The 24762-nt window shown below is 37.2% G+C and overlaps 1 protein-coding gene across 1 annotated transcript; it reads left to right on the forward strand.

Moving 5' to 3' along the window:
- Positions 1 to 1115: 1115 nt before the first annotated feature.
- On the forward strand, positions 1116 to 24163 carry SEC22B (SEC22 homolog B, vesicle trafficking protein). Its single transcript, XM_007977334.3, has 5 exons — positions 1116 to 1337; positions 8564 to 8673; positions 14533 to 14693; positions 17388 to 17534; positions 20758 to 24163. The coding sequence occupies exons 1-5, from the start codon at positions 1263 to 1265 to the stop codon at positions 20910 to 20912; spliced, it is 648 nt and encodes a 215-aa protein (XP_007975525.1). The 5' UTR covers positions 1116 to 1262; the 3' UTR covers positions 20913 to 24163.
- The last annotated feature ends 599 nt before the right edge of the window (positions 24164 to 24762 follow it).

A 24762-nucleotide genomic window follows, 5' to 3' on the forward strand; every position in this document is an offset into this window, starting at 1 on the left:
GTGTTTCTATTAATGTGAGAACCAACTGTAAGCACTTAGTAAACAGTAGTCATTATTAAGTAATGATAAAGCATTTTTACGATTCTTGTTTTAGCTTATGAAACCCTTGCACCTAGATTTTCTCATCTAATATTCATTAAAACCCTGAAAGGCCGATAATATCCCCACTGTAGAGATGGGGACACCAAAGAACAAAGAGATGGGAACACCTAGATATATCAGAGATCCTAGCTTTTTTTTTTTTTTTTTTTTTTTTTGCTCTGTCACCGGGCTGGAGTGCAGTGGGGCTGGAGTGCAGTGGGGCTGGAGTGCAGTGGGGCAACCTCGGCTCACTGCAAGCTCCGCCTCCCGGATTTACCCCATTCAACTGCCTCAGCCTCCCAAGTAGCTGGGACCACAGATGCCCGCCACCGCGCCCGGCTAATTTTTTGTATTTTTAGTAGAGACGGGGTTTCATCCTGTTAGCCAGGATGGTCTTGATCTCCTGACCTCATGATCTGCCCGCCTCGGCCTCCCAAAGTGCTGGGATTACAGGCGTGAGCCACCGCGCCCGGCCTGATCCTAGCTTTTTGTAGGCTGACTGACCTAAGTGGTAAAAGATGTCCTGTACTTGTTCATTTATTCACACATACAACAAATATTTATTGACTTCTTACCATAAACTATTTAAGGAGCCTGGTGGGGATGCCGCATAAACAAGCAAAAATAGACAAAAATCTTTGTCTAGAAATACATAAATATAGAAAATTTTATAGAATATATAACATAGAAAATAGAAAAAAATATGAAAATAGCCTAATTTTCAGGGTTTTCCTTTTTTTACATACCTTTCATGGTTAACGGTTAATGGTTAATGGGGAGTACCCATTAACTCCCACCCTCCTTCCCAGCTCTCTCCCAAGACTTAGTTTCAGGAACTAGAAAATTCTGATTCAGCTTGGGTGCAATGCCTCTCAAAGGGCGAGGCTTATTCGAAGCCCCAAATTCAGAAAAGCCGGCCAGACCTTGGAAGTTTAAGAAGGTGGAAGGCAGATCGCGGAACCAGTGTTCTGATGGTTGTGGTTCTCTGAGGGAAGCCAATTCTGGGGACCGGTAGTGGAAAGCTCTTGCGCTGTTTCCGGCCACCTCAGCGGGAAGCGGAGACGCAAGCAGCTGGATCTCCGGTAACTGAGACATAGGGAATAACTGTTGTCGCGGCGGAGGAAGTGAGGACGACACCAACGGCCTTCCGGGCCAGTGTTGGATCCCTGTAATTTGTGAAGATGGTGTTGCTAACAATGATCGCCCGAGTGGCGGACGGGCTCCCGCTGGCCGCCTCGATGCAGGAGGACGAACAGGTGAGCTGCTTACTAGATCCCCGCGACCCCAAGTCTGCCAGCGCGCTTTGCCCTCAGCATCGGATTCCTTCCTAGGGCCGAGAGACCTTTGTGACTTCTCGGGCACTCCCGACTTCTCTGAAGTGCTGTTTTATCTTTTGGTGTGGGAGAGACTACCGGTGAGAGGAATCTTTCCTGAAGGAGGAGTTCAGATTTTTGTGTTACCTGTTTCTCTTTAGAAAAACGCTCTGGAGAAGTGATAGCTTTGGTTGATGGTGATCACCCAGTGTTCTTTGACTCTTTAGGGACTTGGTTAAAAATCAGGATTTCTAATTTTCTGCTGCTAATAGGACTGCTGACGGATAAATCCTGGGACAAATCAGCCAAGTTCTTCAAGTCTATAACGTAGCACCTGATCCTTGACCTAGCTTGCTGACATCTTTTGAAAGTGGGTGAGGTAATATTGCCACATAAAAGACTTGTTAAAGTTCAGTACAGCACATTCTTTCAGGATTATTCCCAGTTCCCACCTTCTCCAATACGCCGTACCACATTCCTGCAATACATTGTAACTTATTTTTTTGTCTTTTAATAACTTGAGTTTCCTAGCGGGCAAACGACGGATCTTAATCATCTCTGTGTTATTCATACCTTTTACAATGGCTGCTTTATGCTAGTAGGTGCTCAAAAATATATTGAATTGATTAAAAACAGCAATAACTCCAGGTGTCTTAAAAGAAAGCTGTTTTGTGTTTTAGAATCACAGTGGAAATTTCTGAAGACAAGTTTCTGGAGCAAGCTTGGGAGGTTCTGAAGACAAAACTGACAATGGAATTTATATAATTTGTTTAAAGTGATCAATTTTATTTTACGTTTTCATACAGTCTAAGTAGTGTTTTAAAACCTTGAGCCTTAAAAAAAGATGAGATATAGAAAAAATAGGTTGCACATTTCTTCTATTGGACTTTTCATTCATATATTAATGCAAAAAAAATTTTATTGAGCACATCAAATGTGCCAGGCATAGTGTTAATGCAGGGGGTTAGAGTACACAGTCTCTACCTTTGTGGAGCTTACAGTCTAGTGGAAAAATCAGATAACCAACATACTATTAAAATGTAGTTTAACTGCTAAGGAGAAGGAGGAGGGTTTTGTCAAACATGGAAAATGTATCTAAGTTGGTTTTAGGAAATCAGGAAAGTCTTCCCAGAAGGTATGACATTAAGGTAACAGTAGGATCCAGTAGTAAGTAACTATTCTCTTTAGTTATGTGCCTTTTTAGGTTTGATTTGGAAATGTATTTACTTTCACTTTTAGGAGAGTGGTGATAAAGATAATAAAGTTGCAGGTCATGCTAAGTGAAATATATTCTATTCATTACATAAAAACAAAGTCTAATCTTTGAAATAAACTGTGAACAATTTAACATACCCTGATTTGCTAATGTGAAATGTTTTTCAGGAATATTCTAGGACCATCCTGCAGAAGGAATGTAATTGTTCCAGTGAACCTAGGAATATGATTTGAACAAAGTAGATAGTGTAGGGAAATATCCTTGAAGGATGTGTAGTTTGACTAAAAAATAGTTTTCCTATAGTGGGTGGGTATGTGTTGGGGGTAGCAGGGATGGAATCTGGTCAGTTTTTAAACTATGGCATTGAATTCCAGTGTGGGCAAAGAATACAAAGTGAACTCGAAAGTCTACTTAATATTAGTGGCCCCTACTCTCTGACGTGATGCTTTTTGAAAAATTAATTGATTTATTGTTTTTTAATTCTAAATTTGGTATTGATTTCATATTGGTTTATCAAGATGGATTGCTTTGTTTAATTGACAAGGAAAGAAATTTTACACACAAATATTTTTGTGATTGTAGTGCCATAATATTTTCCTTTAGGAGTTTTGACTTTGAATAATAAAGTTTGCCTAAACTTTTAATGTCTGTAAAAATCTGAATCTTAGACTTAATTTACTATTTTAATAGTATACATAACATTTATAAAAGTGCCTACTACATACCAAACACTGTGCTAAGCCTATAAAGTGCATTTTTAAATTTAATCCTCATACTACCATATTAGAATAGGTACTATTAAAATCTCCAATTATAGATAAGGAAGCTCTGAGGTTTAGAGAGGATAGATCGCTTGCCTAAATTCACACAGCTAATAAGTGGTATAATGAAATTTTTCATCAGGGTTTGTCACCTTGGCACTGTTGACATTTGGGGATGGATAATTCTTTGTTCTTGGGAACTGTCCTGTATATTGTGTGGGAGGTCCAGCAATATCCCTGGCCTCTACCCTCTAGATGCCAGTAGTACCACCACCCTTCCCTACTTCGTTTGTTTGTGTGGCAACAAAAATATTTCTAGACATTGCTAAATGCCCCATGGGGGCAAAATCACCCCGACTGAGACCCAGTGATTTTTATTAAGGATTGTCTGAGTCGACTAGAGCTTTAGTGCCTAACCACTGTACTTTACTGCCTCGTTCTAAGGCCTTTTCATGATGCCTTAACCTCTTAGGAGTCCAGGAATCACTTTTTAATAAACAGGTATCTCAACCAAACAGTTTTATATTTAAGCACCTTAATTGTCCAGGCCAAATAATTCAATGTATCTTCATTTTTGTTTGTTTTTGTTTTCTTATCAGTGTACTTTCAATATTTATACTGATAATAGATATCATATTTTAGGTATTTACTGGGTGCCTGTACAACCTGCCGTATTACCGAAGATAGACAGTTATTCAGATAATACAATAGAGAGTAAAATTCACAAAATAATGTAGACAGAGTATTTTATACAGGGTGTTTCCTCTGGGTTTAACTGAAAATTTAGACTTAGGGCAGGAAGAGAGATGAGCTTTTCTTCTCAAATGTGGACTCCCTAACTGATATCCTATTTATCTTTTTTCTTCATTCCTTTTATGGTATGTTTCTCCTTTTAGGATTTTTGCAATTTCTTTATCTACCTTTCTGGTCTGCCTCAAAATTATTGTATTTTCTTTCATTTTCCTCTGACATCGTGAAGGGCAGTCCAGACTTGAAGAAAGTGTTAGATCTAACCAAATAGGCAGCAGGAAGCTCTAGGAAAGCAGATAACATGTTGTACAGTTAAATAGTCTCACGCTCCGAATCACTGAGGGTTGATTAATCCACTTACTGTAATTGCTTTTACAGGAAAGTAGTTGATTCTTGGTGCTGCTGGTCTTTGACCAGCTGAGTTCAGTGGATATTTAAAAATGATAAGAGCTATGAAGGCAAAAGTTATTATTTGATACAACTAGTTGTTCAGCAGTCCCAGGTGACAGCACCGAAAAGTATTGTGGTTGTGTGTCAAGTTACTACCTTCTACCTTTTGTAATATATAGATCCAGATCCTAAATTTGCTATTGGATAACCTCAAATTTATTTCACAGTTTTTCCAATTATTCCGATCCACTGCATTATTGGATTACTAATAGATATCTTATAATTATATCATATACAAATTTCATTAATCTTTTCTAGATGAAGTAGAAAACAGAATGAGGACATCTAAATATTTTTAGGTGGACTGGCTAACTCTTGGCCCTTTGTGACTTTGATCTTGAAAGCAAACTAAAGGTCAGTATGTAAAACAGTGGTTATGTTGTTTTGTGAGATCTAGATCAGAGCTGCCCCATGGTTTCTTGAGCATTTCCAATGAGTTAGAATTACATAGTAAGACTTCACCTAAAAGTTGGATCTACTATTGAAACAATTTCAGTTATAGAGTTAGGATAGCATAATGCTTAAGAGTAGGGGGTCCAGGGCCAGATTGCCTGCTTTCAGATCCTAGTTCCTCCCTTTTTAGCTTAGAGTCTAAAAAGTTTGACTTCTCAAGTAAAAAACTGGCCTAATAATTCTAATCACCTCATGAAGATTAAACGAGTTAAATAATGTAAAGTGTTCAGAACAGTGCCTGGCAGAAAGTGAACACTTAATAATTTCATATGATCATTTCTGAAGAATCTTGTCTAATTCCATCTTGCCTTTCTTTTTTTTTTTTTTTTTTTTTTTTTTTTTTTTGAGATGGAGTCTCACTCTGTTTCCCAGGCTGGAGTACAGTGGTGGAATATCGGCTTACTGCAACCTCCGCTCCCCAGGTTTAAACGATTCTCCTGCCTCAGCATCCTGAGTAGCTGGGATTACAGGCGCCTGCCACCACACCTGGCTAATTTTTGTATTTTTGGTTGAGACGATGTTTCAGCATCTTGGCCAGGCTGGGCTTGAACTCCTGACCTCGTGATCCACCTGCCTTGGCCTCCCAAAGTACTGGGATTACAGGCGTGATCCCCCATGCCCGGCCTCATCTTGCCTTTCTTAAAAGTTCACAGATCAGAATTGCATATAATCAATACACTGGATGCAAATACATAATGAATGAATGATTTTTCACATTACAAAATTAATTTGTGCATATTAGAGAAAGGTCAGTAAATACATAAAAGCAAAATGACCAAAATGTTAACAGTGTGTATTAGCTATAATCTGTACTCGAATTATATCCATTTTGGTGGATGACCTTAAACATATGTATGTGTATATAACATTAAATAATAGATAATATCGTAAGACTGTTTCACCTAATTTTTTCCACTTAACAGTGTTTAATGAATATTTTCTCATATCATTAAACTCTATACATCATTGTTTTAATGGCTGCATAGTATTCCATTATATGAATTTGCCAGAAAGAGTACTGTTTAACCAAGAAGATTGTGCTAGCGTTGTGTTCTCAAGGATGGTAATGCTAACTGAACCAGCACGGTAAGATGTTGGTTGGCATACCATAATCCCTATAAGTGCATCCCCAGTGTTGTGTATTGGCAGTCTTTACATTGCTGTTTGCAAATTCCTGAAATTGTAGAATGCTTTTGGCCAGTTTCTTATTAGGTGATACAGTTGTTAGTCTTTCTCTCAGGTTACAGTAATGTTTACAGTGCCTCTTGTAAAGTCAAAGGATTTGTACCAATCTGAGTGACAGTTTTTTCCATGTTTCTTCAACTAGTCCTTTTAAGCAAAAAACTTATATTTAACACCGGTGGTTGCAGTTATGTAAAAAATACTGATGTCACAGCCCCACCTCCAAGATGCTGACTTAATTGGTTTGGTGGTAGAGACTGGGCATAAGTAGTTTTATTTTTGAGATTCCCCAAGTGATTCTGTTTTGAAGCCAAGGTTGAAAATCACAGATCTATGTTGATATTCTTTCTTGGCACTTTAGTAGCATTCCCAACATTATTTGCATCCCTTTTATCTACTCTTGTGGGTTCAGATCTCTTCAGAATGGCACTGGGGAAACAAAAAGATTGGTAAGTACCATTCAAATTTAGGAAAATAGAATATTGTGCACTAGTTCTTATTGGCTAAAAGTATATGACAGTATTCACTCTTATTGGCTGACCATATAAGTAGTACTGTTTAATATGATAATTTCAATATAATTATTATAAAGTACTGTTTAATATATAAAACTGTACATATATACATACAGACATACATATGTTAATATAGAACTATTTCTCAAATACGTAACAAATATATGTCAATAAAACAAATCATTGCCATAACAGTGGTATTAAGATAAATCTACAAACTAATACCTCAACTGGACTCTGCCTATCTCCCCTGGTTCACCTCATGCTTATTCACCTTCTTACTCATATTGAAATTTCCAGTTCACCATTTTTATATATAGCTTAGAATCTTATTATCCTGTAATTGTACATTTGTTGATCTGCCGCTTTATCATTTTATTATTGCTTCCTTGTTTTTACTATCAACTTAGTAGTATACTATCTACAATTTTAAGATATCACTTTGTACTTTATCAAAGTTAGAGCTCAGATCCTGGGAGACCCTAGCATAAATACTTTTCTACTTAAATATTTAGTTATTAAACATCTGCCAAAGGGAGGCTATTCTTTCTATGTAAAATAAATAATTCCAAAATAGAATTATGTTTTTGCATCACATGGCAGTGTCTTAGTCTGGGTTACTATTACAAAATACCATAAACTGGGTGGCTTGTAAACAACAGAAATTGATTTTTCTAGTTCTGCAAGGTGAAGATCAAGCACCAGCAGATTTGGTGACTATTGAGGGCCTATTCCTGGTTCATAGATGTCACCTTCTGGCTGTTTCCTCACATGGTAGATGGAGCAAGCTAGCCCTCTGGGGTCTCTTTTATAAAGGTACTAATCGCATTCTGGAGGGCTCTACCCTCATGACTTAATCCCCTCCCAAAGGTCCCACTTATTCATACCGTCACTTTGGGGGGTTAGGATTTCAACATGAATTTTGTGGGGATACCAGCAAACATTCAGACTATAACTGGATAGCTGGCAGAAAGCTCCCCTTCCCCACATGTGGATGGATAAAAAACGTCTATTTGCTTCCCATTCTTCAGGCATTTCCTTTCCCTGTTGGATCTAGTAGATTGGTGATGCATGGTTGTCTTCTTTTGAAATGACACTGCTATTTTTCCAATAGATTTGCCCCCTTTTTTAAAAGAATAATAGTAAAATCAGTTAGAAATTGTTCAGGAAAATATTACCAGTAATTATAACATCTGAATGCTGTTATTTTCATTTTTGTCTGCATATATCCCTCGATATTCAAACTTTTGCTGTCCAAACTTGGGAACCAAATAGATTTATTCAGTAAAGAGTATCTGACATCCTAGTCTTTGTGTCTACTCTTGGTCATTTTTACCTAATTGCAGTCAAAGTGTTCATAATAATTTGCAGTTATGAGTACATACATTTAGTTTTGTTTAAATGCTCAAAACTGTAACACTTGTGGAAGGTTCTCCTGGATATTCCAACATAAAAATGGAATTCATCAATCTTGTTTCTGGGATTTCCCCTGAATATAGCACATGCTGTATGGTTCTGTGCCAGTAACTGCAAATGAAATGGGTTAGGAGGAGAGTACTGTCCTAACAGTGGAAAGAATACTGGATTGAAAGTTAAGAGTTCTAAGTGTATTTGAGGTATATGCTTTTGCTTCTTAGCAAATAACAAATGCAGTCATCTTGAAGAAGTACGGGTTAGGTCTTCCTCTGTACTCTGAAAGTAGGTTGTCTTTCTTTCATTAAAATGAATCTTACTTACCTGTAAATGAAGGACCTCATTCAGAGTGTCCTCATAATATGATGTTTCTCACTAATTGATACAGCTTTTTGTGGAAAATTCTTAAATGAAGGTGTCTTCTTTCAGTCTGGCCGGGACCTTCAACAGTATCAGAGTCAGGCTAAGCAACTCTTTCGGAAGTTGAATGAACAGTCCCCTACCAGATGTACCTTGGAAGCAGGAGCCATGACTTTTCAGTGAGTATAATCTTGATTTCTTTATGATCATTTAAGTGTGAAATACAGTAACAGAATGCCTGATAAAAATAATAATTTTTTAAAAGTAAAGATTACTTAAAAATGTAGTCTTTTGGGAGAAGCGACTTCTCTGGCTCTAATTCTACAAAACGGACATCTTGTTTGTTTTTTTCAACATGTTTACAGTAATTTAACCTGTTAACAGGTGTCTAATGAATGCTGTGCCCATCATGCAATAATAGATAACTTCTTGCTTTAGGACTGTCTTAGAGCCAGATATGTGTGGGTTAGTCCCCTTGCTCAAACATTTCCTAACAGTGTAACTTTGAGCAGCTCACATAACTTCTCTCAGCCTCAGTTTCCTCTATAAAGTAGTGAAAATAAACATAGGAGGTTTGAGAGGTTTGTGGGGGAATCCACGTGTATTATTTAGCATCTTGTCTGACAGACATGGGAAGAGTCAATAAATATTAGTTACTATTATTTTGAAAAAAGAAAATTATAGAAGAGAAGAGCATTTTAATCAGTGGTTATAGACAATGATATAGCTGATAGAGGACTCAAAGGAACATTATTGGATTTTAAATTGTCTACAAATAATTGGTATTTAATGTTTAATGCATGCCAAGTTTGAAGCTGACAAAATAAAAAGGATTAAAAAGGAAAAGAGTACAGGAGCATCAGAGGAAAATAAAAACGGATTAGCTAAATAATCTTTACTATTTTAAGGACTTAGATAGTAGAGTAACTTAGGCCAGGGAGGAAGCTGCTATGTTTACTTTTAAAAACAAAAATTACCTACAAAAGACAAGTAAAAAGTACATCAAAACAAAAATAAAACCCTAGGCAATTGGCTAAGAAAATGTTGGACATTATGTTTTATAAAGTATTAATTTTTATAATATCTGAAATATTTTCTAGAACTCTAATTTTTAACACCAAAAATGTAGTCACTTAATATCTAGTATGCTCCTTTTCACCATGGTTTAGGGAACAAAGACCTAAGAAAATTCTCGTGGAATTGAGAGAGATTTTCTTCTGCCTGATTCCTTTAGACATTCATAATCTCATAACATCCTTTATTTCCATGCAAGAGCTATTAAGGGTTTATTCTTTGTCAGCCCTTATATTGAGTCCTGCATTTAATGTCCCTACCTTTTTTGTTTGTTTGTTTGTTTGTTTGTTTGAGACGGAGTCTCGCTCTGTGGCCCAGGCTGGAGTGCAGTAGTGCAATCTCAGCTCACTGCAAGCTCCGCCTCCCGGGTTTACGCCATTCTCCTGCCTCAGCCTCCCAAGTAGCTGGGACTACAGGCGCCCGGCCGGTTTTTTGTATTTTTAGTAGAGACGGGGCCGTGGTCTTGATCTCCTGACCTTGTGTTCCGCCCGCCTCGGCCTCCCAAAGTGCTGGGATTACAGGCGTGAGCCGCCGTGCCCGGCATGTCCCTATCTTTTAACGCTGTTCTCTTAGTACAGAGAGAGACATACACGCAAACAAGTATACTATAATGTCTTAAATGAAAACGTGCTGTAAATTAGATTTAAATGAAATATTTTGGGAACAGAGAGAAGGAAGGAACAAATTCCCATTTGTTTGGGGGTAAGTTCGAAGAAACGGGACAGAGGAGGGGAGTATATATAAAGAAGTTTCACAGAAAAAATAATGGTAGAATTGAACATATGAAAATGAACAGGATTTCTCCAGGTACATAAAAGAGCATTAATGGTTAGAAAAAACAATATAAGCAGAAGTCCACAAATATCTAAAGAACCTAGCATGTTGGAAAACAGTCTGCCATTTGGATTACTAAAATGTATGATAGAATGTTGCTTACACTTGTTTTGAAAGGCTGTAAATATAATACCATGGAGTATGATTTTGTTTTGTAGGTATTAGGGAACCCTTAGAGTTTGTAAGCAGGGTAATATGGCCATCTGTAGTCTCTGGGAATAAAACTGATGGTATAGAAGATGGTGTAGACTAAAAGCAAAGAGACCAGTTAATTCAGGTGCCCAAGCAAGGAATAAGACAGCTGTATTATTAACATTATTTTAAGGGGCCTGATATAATAGTCTTTATCCTTTATGGAGCCCTAGGATGCCTCAGGAGCCACATAGAAAGGGCAAGGATGGGAGTATATATAATGCTTTGGGCCCCTAAACTCCTCCTTATGTTTTAAATTTTTTCCTTTTATTTTCAGTGGACATGTAATAATTACACATATTTATAGGATATGGAGTGTATTTCAATACACATATACAATGTGTAATCAAATCAGAGTAATTAGCATATTCATCACCTCAAATATTTATTATTTCTTTGTGTTGTGAACATTCAAAATTCCCTCTTGTAGCTTTTTGAAAATATGCAGTAAGATATAGCTAGCCATATTCACCCTACAGTTCTGCAGAACACCAGAACTCATTCTTCCTATCCAGTTGTGTTTTTTATCCATTAACTTGCCTCTGCCCATCCTTCCCTTCTCTCTACCTTTCCCCACTTCTAATACCCACAGTTCTATTCTCTACTTCCATGAGCTCAAAAGTTTTTTTTGGCTCCTACATATGAATGAGAACATGCCATATTTATCTTTCTGTGCATGACTGATTTTACTTAACGTAATGTCCTCCAGATTTATCCATGTTGCTGCTAATGATAGAAATTCATTCTGTTTTATGGCTGAATAGTATTCCATGGTGTGTGTGTGTGTATGTGTGTAAAAAACACTTTTTAAATCCATTATTCTGTTGATGGACATTTCTCTTGATTATCTATCCGTAGATATTATGAATGGTGCTGCAGTAAACATGGGGTACAGATAAGTTTTTAACATAATGAGTTTTTTTCCTTTGGAGAAATACCCAGCAGTGGGATTGCTAGATTGTATGGTAGTTCTGTTTTTAGTTTTTTGAGAAACCTCCACACTGTTTTCCATAGTGTATAAAAATTCTCTTTTCTCTTCATCCTCATCAGCATTTATTGACTTTTGTCTTTTTAATAGACTTTTTAACTGGGGTGAAATAATATGTCATTGTGGTTTTTATTTATATTTACCTGAAGATGAGTGATGTTGAGCATTTTTTCATATACTTGGCCATTCGCATGTCTTCTTTTGAGACATGCCGATTCTGTTCCTTGCCTACTTTTTAATTGAATTATTTTTGGTTTTCCTGTTGAGTTGTTTGAGCTCCTTGTATATTCTGGATATTAGTTCCTCATCAGATGAATGAAACTAGATCCCTATCTCATCATATACAAAAATCAACTTAAAGTAGACTAAAGACTTAAACATAAGACCCTAAACTATAAAACTACTAGAAGAAAACATAGGGGAAATGCTTCAGGACATGAGCCTGGGCAAAGACTGTATGGCAGAGACTTCAAAGCACAGGCAACAGAAAAGAAAGTAGACAAATGGGACTGTATTAAACTAAAAGCTTCTGCACAGCAAAGGAAACAACACAGTGAAGAGACAACCTGCACAATGGGAGAAAATATTTGCAAACTCCTACTTAAACTAAAGAACTTCTGATTTTATCTGATACATACATTGGCCTTCTGAATATAAGTTTTGCTTATTATATATACATATTGCATATATAAATATATATATTTGTGTGTGTGTGTGTATACTATGGCTAAAAAGAAGTTGGAAAACCACTTAGTAGCCTAACATTTTTCTAAGAGTTTCTCAGACGTATAATCATATAGCCCCTTCCAGAGTGCGTGGGAACTCATTATCACAAAAGAAAGTCAGTTGCATTGTTAAAAGTTTCAGTTGATTACAGAGTTCTCCTGGACTGGAAATTAAGGAGTGTTATTAGTCTTGTACCCAGTAAACATTGTCATTAACCTTACATTTCTATCCACAGAAATTTCCAGATCTACTGTTTTTCTTTGTGGCGGGAAAGAGTTTAAATATTTGTATGCTAGTTTACCATGCAGAATCAAAGGTGGATGGAGTCACAACTGTGAATTTTTCAAGAAAAAGTCTTAAGTATTAAGCAAAAAATAAATAACCCCATTTAAAAAATGGACAAAAGACATGAGCAGACATTTCTCAAAACATACTAGAGGCCAACAAACTAATGAAAAAGTGCACATCACTAATTATTGGAGAAATGCAAATCAAAACCACAATAAGATACCATCTCACAACAGTCACAGGGCGTCATTAAAAAGTCAAAAAACAACGGACGCTGGTGAGGCTGTGGAGAAAAGGGAATTGCTTATACACTGTTCGTGGGAATGTAAATTCAGCCACTGAGGAAAGCAGTTTAGCGATTTCTCAAAGAACTTAAAACAGAACTACCATTAGATCCAGCAAACCCATTAATAGGTTTATATCCAAAAGGAAACAGATCTTTCTACCAAAAATCATGCATTTGCATGTTCATTGCAGCACTATTCACAATAGCAAAGATACCAACCTAGGTACATATTAGTGGTGGATTGGATAAAGAAAATGTAGTACGTATACAGTGTGGAATACTGTGCAGTCATAAAAAGGAATGAAATCATGTCCTTTGCAGCAACATGGATGGAGCTGGAAGTCATTACCTAAGTGAATTAATGCAGGAGCAGAAAACTAAATACTGTATGTTCTCACTTATAAGTTTATAAGCTAAACATTGGGCACTCATGGACATAAATATACTGAGGACTTACTAGAAGAGGAGGGAAGTAGGGGGCAGGGGTTGAAAAACTATTGGGTACTATGCTTAGTACTTGGGTGACAGGATTGTTCATACCCCAAACCTCGGCATTATGCAATATAATATACTCAAGTAACAAACCCGCACATACACATCCTCAAGCTAAAATAAAAGTTTAAAATGTTAGTGGAAGGATTGTGTAATGGGCTGGGTGCAGTGGCTCACACCTGTAATCCCAGCACTTTGGGAGACTGAGGCAGGTGGATCGCTTGAGGTCAGGAGTTTCAGACCAGCCTTGCCAAAATGGTGAAACCTCATCTCTACTAAAAATACAAAAATTAGCTGGGTGTGGTGGTGGGTGCCTGTAATCCTAGCCGTTTGTGAAGCTGAGGTACGAGAATCGCCTGAACCAGGGAGGCGGAGGTTGCTGTAACTGAGATTATGCCACTGCACTCCAACCTGGGTAATCTGGGTGATGGAAAGAGACCCTGTCTCAAAAAAAAAAAAAAAGATTAATGGATGAAAAAATATAATAAATATGTCTAAATACTCCTTTTACAATGTATGTCTGATAGGCTGGGCGCAGTGGCTCACGCCTGTAATCCCAGCACTTTGGGAGGCTGAGGCGAGCGGATCACGAGGTCAAGAGATCAAGACCATCCTGGCTAACATGGTGAAACGCCGTCTCTACTAAAAATACAAAAAATTAGCCAGGCGTGGTAGTGGCGGGCACCTGTAGTCCTAGCAGTAGCTGAGACAGGAGAATGGCGTGAACCCACAGGAGACGGAGCTTGCAGTGAGCCGAGATCACGCCACTACACTCCAGCCTGGGCGTAGTGGTGCACACCTATAGTCCCAGCTGCTCGGGAGGCTGAGGCAGGAGAATGGCTTGAACCTGGGAGGCGGAGGTTGCAGTGAGCCGAGATCGGGCCACTGCACTCCAGCTGGGGCGACAGAGCGAGACTCTGTCTCAAAAAAAAACACAAGAAAACAAAAACAAAAAAGAATATACGTCTAATAATGGGAAGATGTTTGCTTTCTGATTCCAGGGATTTGTGATTTTAAATTGACTTTCTCATTTAGCCAGCCTTAAAGTGTTTAGGCTAGATTTTTAAAAAGTTTGCATGGTACAGAGATTCTGCTTTAACCTGTTGTCAGTACTGTTACTTTACAGACAACTTCGTCTTGCTTTTTATGTCTCACCAGCTACATTATTGAGCAGGGGGTGTGTTATTTGGTTTTATGTGAAGCTGCCTTCCCTAAGAAGTTGGCTTTTGCCTACCTAGAAGATTTGCACTCAGAATTTGATGAACAGCATGGGAAGAAGGTGCCCACTGTGTCCCGACCCTATTCCTTTATTGAATTTGGTAAGTTTTTGCCCCTCACTTCTCTCTATCAAGGGAGCAAACAGTATGGAGAAGCTGTTTGTTACACTGCTATAATACTGATATATTTTTTTCTGATGTTTACTTGTTGAAGTTTTAGCTTCTGCTCCCTTTTCCATTCCACTTCTTTTTGTCTTTTTGAGTGACTAAGGCTTCCTTCTAAAAAGTAATTTTCTCTAGTCTTTTGATCTTTCCCCCATAGAAATTGTTGCCTTTTGCCCTTTTCTGTTATTTGGTTTGATTCTTCATTAGAGTCACATGTGACAGAAACTGCCTAAAGATCTACTTGATTGGCATATAATGGCTGAGTTCTTCTTTACCCCAGTCCGCAGACTCACAGTCATAACAAGGCTCATTTTTGGAGATCAGAATTGGGAAATCAGAAAGAATGGTGTTTTGTTTCTTTTAGTAGAATAAGATCCTCTAATTAAAAAACAAAACAAGACAAAGACATAGAAGATACATGGTACTCATGGTATCGGAGTATAATATTTACTACATTCAGGAATAGTGAGCATAGGTGTCTGTATATGTATAAGAATTGTAGAAAGACTAGTCACCTCAGACCTGGTAAAGTATCTGATGGTAAGGGATCAAAGGAAATGTCCTAAGTACAATAAGTACAGGAAGTGAGAACAAGTAGGATCAGGCTATATTGCTGCAATTTTTAGTTAAAAGAGAAATTAGTTTTACTGTCTCAGAATTTCTGAAGTGTTTCAAGTTTGCTAGATAAATAGGTCATCTTGCTTTGGAAAAACACTCTAGCGTTTCATAACTGTACACTGTCCAAGTGCTGCTTTATATAATGTCCAGTTTTTCAAATTTTATTTTTGTAGGCAGTAATAGTCCTGTAAGCCTCCCTCAAAAATAAGACAAATGTATCAGAGTCATACAGGAAATAGATGGCACACCCAAATTAGCTTAAGGGATTATATACAAAGATATGAATAGGCTGTAGGAGAATTACAAGGTACAGTAACCTTGGACCAGTAGCATACTGGTTGTTACCATCCCTAGGCCTGAATATATAAGGGGAAGGAGCAGTTTCTGAAACTGAAAAGGAGAAAATTTCTAGAGAAGCCCAGCTTGAGAGGAGCAGTAACTTTTGGTAGAGGGATACTTCCAGAAGAAGGATACTTGCTTCTCTGAAAGAAGCCAGGGGAATAACATCCTGACATCCTAATAATAGCCTGACATCACCGTCTGTTCTCCTTCTTTCCTACTGTTGGGGCTTCTTCATTGCCTGAACCTAACTGGCACAGGGCAAGGAGTCTATTGAGACATTTCATCCCAGTCAGCTTCCCAGTGCAGAAAGCAAGGTGCAGGAGGGCAGAGAGGAGATCTAAAGAGGCAAATGAAAGGGGTACAGCACACTTAAATTAAGATTTTTGCCAAAAGTTGAAAATATCTTTAATAGTAAATCATTCTTCTTATAGTTTTGAGAAATACTGATATGAGCAAAAGATGGAAGAGACTTCAGTTTTTATTTATTTATTTAGAGACAGAGTCTCGCTCTATCGCCTAGGCTGGAGTGCAGTGGCATGATCTCGGCTCACTGCAACCTCTGCCTCCTAGGTTCAAGTGATTCTTGTGCCTCAGCCTCCTGAATAGCTGGGACTAGAGGTGCATGCCGCCATGCCCAGCTAGCTAATTTCGGTATTTTTGGTAGAGATGGTAGTTTTGCCTTGTTGGCCAGGCTGGTCTCAAATTCCTGGCCTCAAGTGATCCACCTACCTTGGCCTCCCAAAATGCTGAGATTTACAGGTATGAGACACAGTGCCCGGCCGAGACTTCAGTTCAGTTTTATATTGGTATTTTGGAAAGCTCCCTATTACATATTTGCTTTACCTGAGGTTTTAGAATGGAATGAAACTGGGAATGTATATTAGGGAAAATACTTTAAAGTAATGTTTCTCAGCTCTTTAATGATCATGAACCCTTTTGCCATGTTAGGCTGTAATAATGCTAGAGTGTTACCAGCATCCTTTTAAGGAATGTATAGAGTTAAGTAACCCTAAGGGTCCTCAGAATACTGTTTGAAAATTTCCGTTTCCAGGAAAGGCTTACTATAGTGGGTCTTAATTTCTCTAAGGCTTCTGATAGCAGCCTTATATAGCAAATACTTCTAATTCAAAGGAAATTCAAAGGACATTTCTCCTGAATGGTCATCTAGTTATACGTTTACATCTTACAAATGAAGAAATCAAAAGCCTAGGTTTTGATATTCAACTAAGAGTTTGGTTAACCATGGACAGTGGCAAATCCAGGAATAAACTCAGAACTTTTTTGGGTTTTTTTTTTTTTTTTTTTTGAGGCAGAGTCTCACTCTGTCACCCAGGCTAAAGTGCGGGGGTGTGATCTCGGCTTACTGCAACCTCTGCCTCCCAAGTTCAAGTGATTCTCCTGGCTCCGCCTCCCGAGTAGCTGAGATTACAGGCGTGTGCCACCACACCCGGCTAACTTTTTGTGTTTTTAGTAGAGACGGGGTTTCACTGTGTTAGCCAGGATGGTCTCGATCTCCTGACTTCATGATCCTCCTGCCTTGGCCTCCCAAAGTGCTGGGATTACAGGCGTGAGCCACCGCGCCTGGCCAACTCAGAACTTTTAATTTCCTACCTCAGTACTTCGATGGCTGTGAAAGAAATTGTTCATGGTCACTTTTCTTCATCATTCTAGATACTTTCATTCAAAAAACCAAGAAGCTCTACATTGACAGTCGTGCTCGAAGAAACCTAGGCTCCATCAACACTGAATTGCAAGATGTCCAGAGGATCATGGTGGCCAATATTGAAGAAGTGTTACAACGAGGAGAAGCACTCTCAGGTATCTAAAAGCAATGAGCCTTATGAAGAAATGGTTCTCATTCCATAGACAAGGATAGCTCATTTTGCAGTGCCTTTTATGCTGTTAGATTCTACCTAGGACTGTTAAGAATTTATCTCCCAGAAGTACATTACATTACAATGATTCCAATATGATGTGTTTTTTTCCTAGCGTGATTAGTTTTTGTTGACTTGGAACAGTGTAAAGGACTCATCCATATTAGAAGCAATGATTATTTCTAAGATATTCACAAAATTCAGTAAATTATATACAGAAACACTTGTATAAGTTAAGGGAAATGAAAAGAATGAGAGAAAATTGTCAACGATTTATTGCAGTGGATTTTAGAGTAGCCTCTTTGGGAGACTTTACTGCTGCCAGATCAATCTTTATAAAATGCCATTTTCATCAAGGCATTCCTCTCTGAAAAACTTTTATATCTGGGACTACAAGATAAGATCCAGTCTGACTTATTTTTCCATCAGTCAGCCATTGTTATTGAGAGCTTGTTATTTGTAGGGCATTGTGCTCTATATATGGAAAATAAGGATGCAAATATCTGTCATTCTCTAGTTCACAAACATTCTGCTGCAGCCACGCCAGCTTCTTCACTATCCTTAGTGGTCTATTCTGCCTTAATGCTGAACCTGTTCTATAAGACGTGCATAAGAACTGCCTCTTTAAAGAAGCCTTCTCTGATCCTTATAGCCTGTATCCCATTAATCTCTTCTGTACTTTAAACTCCTAAAGCACTTAGTAACATAGTGTTTTTAAAACTTATTACATGTATGTGTGTTTACTTAATTTACCTTAAATATACATATTTATTAAATACCTAACTTACATATTAAATATATATTAATATATATTAAATATATTTCCATATAACATAAATATATATTTCATATATTTAAATATTTATATTAAAGCGGGTAAACATATTTGGATAATTACATATTTTTATATAATTTCATATATTTATTTTTTTGAGACAGAGTCTTGTTCTGTTGCCCAGGCTGGAGTACAGTGGCACGATCTTGGCTCACTGCAACCTCCACCTCCTGGGTTCAAGCGATCCTCTCACCTTATCTTCCTGAGCAGCTGGAGCTACAGGCATGTACCACCATGCCTGGCTAATTTTTGTATTTTTTTAATAGAGATGGGGTTTTGCCATGTTGTCCAGGCTGATCTCAAACTCCAGGGCTCGAGCAATCCAACCACTTCAGCTTCCCAAAGTACTGGGATTACAGGCATGAGCCACCACACCCAGCCCTTTAAATAATTTTAAAAGTGTAGGTAATTAGGAAAAATTAGGTTAAAAGTATATGTATATTTACCTGATATTTAAATATTACCTAAGTGTTTAATGTGGATATGTAAGCTCTTTAAATACAGTGTTTATGTATTTTATATCTGTTTCACATACTTATATATCGCCCATAGTAATGGTCACAAATAGGTTCCTTAATAAGTATTTTTGAATTTAGCCATGCTATATATTCATTAGTAAATGAGTTTTCTTTTATTATGAACTACAAACTTTAACTTTTTTGTGAGTAGTGAGCAGTTATTCATTTACCTTCACACTCTTTAAATATCAAATTTCGAGTGAGTGAGTGTGTAAGTTTTTGTCATACAGACTTGCAATTCCTATATGGGATAAAGTAGACTACACAGGAATTTTTCTTGTATCACTCATGCAAGACTCTAAATTCCTTAAAGGCAGGGATCATGTACATTTTGATCATTGTTGTATCCTCAGCACTTCACAGGGTGCCTGTAACATAAATATTTGTTAAATGACTTCTCTAAGCAATAGCTTTGTCTTTATGTTATCCTATATTTCAAAATGTTCATATATAAATTCTCTCAACTATGACTTGTTTCACATGGTCTAATAATTGTTCCTCTGCTGAGTTATTCTTAGCAGATTTAGATTTATTGAGCACTAACTATATACCAGGCCCTGTTCTAGGCATTCAGGATATAGCAGCAAACACAATAATTTAGAATCCCTGTCCAGTGGAGTGTATATTCTTGTAGACTCTGTAAAAAGATGCCCTGTGCATTGTCATGGTGATTTCTCAGTCTCTGACTCTTTTTTCCTGGCTAGATGTTTTTCTTATTCATGTGATCAGTTGCTAATTCAGACGTGGCTGTCACGCTTGTGTTATTAAGTAACGCCATGTTTCCCAATCAAAACCAGTCTCTATTAAGCAACTCCAAATATTCCAAAAGCATTCTTTAAGGAAGAAACAATCAGATTGCAAAACAGTTTTTCTGAAATTTAAAGAAGTGAAAAGTTTGATCAGAATTTATTATGTCAAATGGAGAGTTTGTGTTTATTATTCAAATATGCCCTATATTTTGATCTGGTCTAGCTTGTGTCTATCTGGCTATTTCTCTAAGTGCTCAGTTAACTGTTATAAGAAGATAACATTACAAATGTCCTTGGGGGTGAAAAAACTTGCCAGAAAATGCTAAAAAGCTTAATTTACTTGGGTTTTTTTGTAGTACTTCTTATTGTATTTTAGTTACAACTTTCCTGTGTCTATTGAAATATAAATCCTGATAGCTACTTCATAGTAGTCTTTACTTTGTGGTTTAGCAGTCATTATTGAAGTATAGCTTAAGACTGTGTTTGGTTAGTTGAATTTTCTGATTATCTGAGTTTGTTTTACATAGATTATCATTATCGTTTTTCAAAATATAAGAGAATATGATTCAGACCATTAGGTTATGAAGATAGTAATTATTAACATGTAACAATTATTATTATCATGTGCAGGCATTGTTGCTCACTTTACAGGCAATCTCATGTACGTACAACCTTATGACATAGTTACTATTATTATCCCCATTTTATAGATGAAGAAACTAGGTTTTAAATCGGTTACATGTCTTGACCAATGTCACATAACTGGTACAGGTGATATCTGCACCAAAGAGTCTGAGGCCAGAACCTGCACTTCTAACCACCTTACTATATGGCCTCAAAAATTCAGACATAATCTGATCTGATAATTTTAAACTGTATTATAGATTTTACAGTGTTTCAGGATCATCAATTAGTATATGCAATGTTAGCCTTAAAATAAAAATGATGATTTAAGATTCATGGTTGTTGCAGTGCTGCTCATTTTGGTTATTTTTAATGCCTTAATACTTTTGGCAAAATACTTCCAGGGACTAATTAATGTTTTCCTTTTTTGCTCTTTGACAGCATTGGATTCAAAGGCTAACAATTTGTCCAGTCTGTCGAAGAAATACCGCCAGGATGCGAAGTACTTGAACATGCGTTCCACTTATGCCAAACTTGCAGCAGTAGCTGTATTTTTCATCATGTTAATAGTGTATGTCCGATTCTGGTGGCTGTGAAATAACGAATACAGTCACTGGTAAGGGAGAACCTAGAACCCAGTAGGTGTATATTTTCAGGAAACTGAGCTCACAGAGATGTGTATTAGAATCCAAGTGGAACTTCTGCCTCTAAAGACCTTGAAAGAAAAGAGATGTCCTGAAAATGAAAGGTTACACCTCATTTAATGAAGCTTAACCCTATGTAGAAAGTCTGTTTCGGGGGCAGAGGCTTTCTCTGGGTGCTAAGCCATATATGTTAGGGAACAGTAGATTGTTATTTCTTTTTTTTCCCTCCCAGTGCATTTTAAAAACAGCACTGACTGGGGCATTCTCATTCTCTAATGGAGCCATCAATGAGATTTAGTCAACCTGTGCTAGCAACATTCTGAAATTCCTTCAAAGAAGGCAGTCCTTTCGGAAGGTTTTTTTTTTTTTTTTTTTTTTTTTTGACTCTAATCAACATTCCTTTTGTTGGTGACATTTGTGATTTTCAATAATCTGAGTTTTTGATGGCCTTTTAAACAAGACTCCAGTATGTGAAGGTTAATTGCTGTGCTCCACAGATCTTGTCTATTGGCCCCAGTAGAAAGTTAACCTTTGTTGTTTTCCTTTTATAATTTGCTTATTGCACAATTGCTTTAGGGTTAAGTGAATTATATTAAGATACCTTGAAATTATAGCACTCTTCGATTAAGAAGCTACAATGTTTCTCTCATTTACTCCTTAAACAAAAGACTTAAATTAGTTTGGGTCGTTATTACTTTTATTTTGCAGCATTTGGTTTGTACTAGTGTAAGAGCAAGTATAGGATATGGATGAAGCCTCTGGCTTCATGAGAAGAAAGAAAGGCCCAGGTTGTAATTACAGCTTTCTCCTGCCTCTTCTTTACTTTCTCTACCACAATTTTCTCCACTGTTTGTTTTCCTCCTGCCACAATTTGCTAACATTTAAAAAATTTTCCTGCACCCAGTAGTTTCATGTCCTGTAGACATCCTCTTAGGACATTCTCAAATTTCAAAATAAAAAATATTCATTTATGTAGTTAATTAAATTTAAAGTTTTTGCAGATCAACTACTCAAACTACTAAATACATTTACCTGATAAAAAGTCTCTGAGAGCACTTCATTCCTGTTTTGGTTCATGTAAATTCTCTGAGAATGTTCTAGAGATAGATAACTCATTTACAGTGGTTTCTATTAACTAATTAAAGTACCCATGATTTTTTCCTTTTCTGCTCAGGGATGATGGGGATTTCCTTTTACCTTCTGAGGTAGAATTTTTTAATGGGGAAAATAGGCCTTTTAAATATTATCGCAAGGGTCTACAATATAACGTAGAACTCCTGTACATACTGCAGATATTTCTTTAAATTGTACAGGAAAATGAGCGAACTTTTTATTTCTTAATATCTTTGGCGATAACTTTAACCAGTAAGCAATTTTATAACCCTGAGGGATCCTCAAAGATACTATCCTGATTCCTGGTAAGAAAAAAATATTATTTCCTTATAACAAGGCAAGGAATATTATTTCCTTATAACAAGGCAAGGAGGAATGCTATTTTATTCCTGACAATTTATAGAACTAGAATTTTTTTTTCTTTTATGGACCTAAATCTGCCAATTGGGAATTTTGTGCATGCAATATGAAGTTACTTTTTATAGATAATAAGTGCTTTTAAGTCCCTAAAAGGCTCCTGCCTGAGTAATGATGATGTTGATAATAAAAGCCTTTGAAAGGCTGAAAACCTAAATAGTGGTACCATAGTATTTGGAGCTTCTATAGGAGTGGAGAGGGGCAGCTCATTGTTGAGAGTTGCATGCTGCAACCTAATGGTCAGCAATGAAATAAATACTTCTAGAATATTCACTTCAGTGTGAAGTTTTATTATCTAGTTAATTTATGTACATATATCCTTTGTAGATACATTTCTCTCTAATCTTGTTGGGCTAATTAAGAAAGGGATGGGGTAAATGTCAACAAAGGAAGAAGAAAGTGGTTTAAGATCAGGGTGGCAGAAAAATTAGAGAACAAGAATGTCGTAATATGGCTCCTGGTTTTCTATGTAAGAGGCAGTGGGAAGATCTGACTAGATGAAATGTATCAGCAACCAAAGTGGCATCTAAAATAGAGTGGGATAAATACTGTATGGGGTTATTGGAGGCACATTAAGAAAGGACACCTAATTTATTTTGGGAAGAAGTATGGTAAGAGAAGACTTTCTAGAGAAGGAGAATGGGGCATTCTAGGGAGAGTCAATGGCATGCGCAAAGGCATGAATAAAAAAAGACAGCGAGGCATATTTTGGAAATGTAACAGCTCGGTTCAGCTTAGCCCATAGGGTAAGCACAGACAACAGAGGAGACTTGAAGAATGAGAACTAGATTGGTACACTGTCATAAAGGGACTTGTCTACCATGCTGAGGATTTTAGACTATCTTAATGGCAGTGGCAAAGGATGGCATCAGATTTATAGTTTCAAGTGATTGTATAGGCCTTGGCATAAAAGATATATTAGGGAGGAAGCCTGGAAGTAGGGAGATGAAAATAAGGGGCCATCAAAGGCAGAATGAAACTTAGGCAGATTTCAAGTGATTTTCAAGAAAGATGTGATCAGAGGCACCAGATAATAACTATTACATAACACTTTCTTTGTTAGGAGCTTATTTCTCACACTGACCAAACCTTTTGAAGTAAGTGCTCTTCACACCACTATATAAATAAACTTTACAAAGGATTCTGCTTTGAGACATGAGAGAGTTAAGTAATTTGCCCAAAGTCACAGAGTTAGAAAGTGAGAGAGCTAAGATTAGAACCTAGGCAGTTTGGCTCCAGAGTCTGTGCTCTTACCCTATATTACCACCAAGAGGTCAAATAAATACCAAAAAATGTATTTCCGAATTTAACAACGAGGAACTTAATCATACAGGCAGAAGTAATTCCAGAGCACTGGGGACAGAAGCCAGATTGTCATATGGGTTAAAGAGTGTGTAAACCACTAGGAAGTAAAGACATAGAACTACTCTCACAAGAGAAATAACTTTTCTGGTTATTATGACACTGAACTTCATGGCTTGTTTTAATTAAGACATCTTACAAGTGTCAAAATCTGAAAATATTTGGACACTGTATACACTCCGGTTATTTAAATGTCTGACAATGGTTCTTGAGCATTTCAAGAAACCTTTGAAAATCTGATGAAAGGTATGTGCCATTACTCTAGAAAAAATGTTCTTGTGTACATGCACATTAAGTATCACATAACTGTTTCAGGCTGTTCAAAGACTACAAGTCTGTTCATGACCTAATGGTCCATGTTCCCTCAGTTAAGAGCTCCAGAGATATAGGATGTGAAACTCAAAGGTAAGTACCCAGAGCCATGAAAACTCCATTTGTGACTTGGAAGAATTCTACAATTCAAATTAACTTTGTGGAGAGAGAGAGACTTTCAAAAAATTGTGTGTACCAAAAAAAAATTCATATCAAATAATATTTTCCTGTAGTGCATTCAAGGATCTGGTTTCACAGCAAAAAATTGTTTTGGTCTCAGTTCCTCAAAATCACATTTAAGGAGCTTGAGATTTATATTTTCTACTTAATAAGTCTTACAAAAACAAGAAGGAAAATGGATAATCATTTCTGCACACATAGGATTTAATAAAACATGTATAATAAAATATCTCATATTTTAAATTTCCACCCTATTGGTAGCTTTCTTTTTTTTTTTTTTTTTTTCTTGAGACGGAGTCTCGCTCTGTCGCCCAGGCTGGAGTGTAGTGGCCAGATCTCGGCTCACAGCAAGCTCCGCCTCCCGGGTTCACGCCATTCTCCTGCCTCAGCCTCCCGAGTAGCTGGGACTACAGACGCC

Source organism: Chlorocebus sabaeus, chromosome 20, assembly GCF_047675955.1.
Source record: "Chlorocebus sabaeus isolate Y175 chromosome 20, mChlSab1.0.hap1, whole genome shotgun sequence".
Classification (NCBI taxonomy): Eukaryota; Metazoa; Chordata; class Mammalia; order Primates; family Cercopithecidae; genus Chlorocebus; species Chlorocebus sabaeus.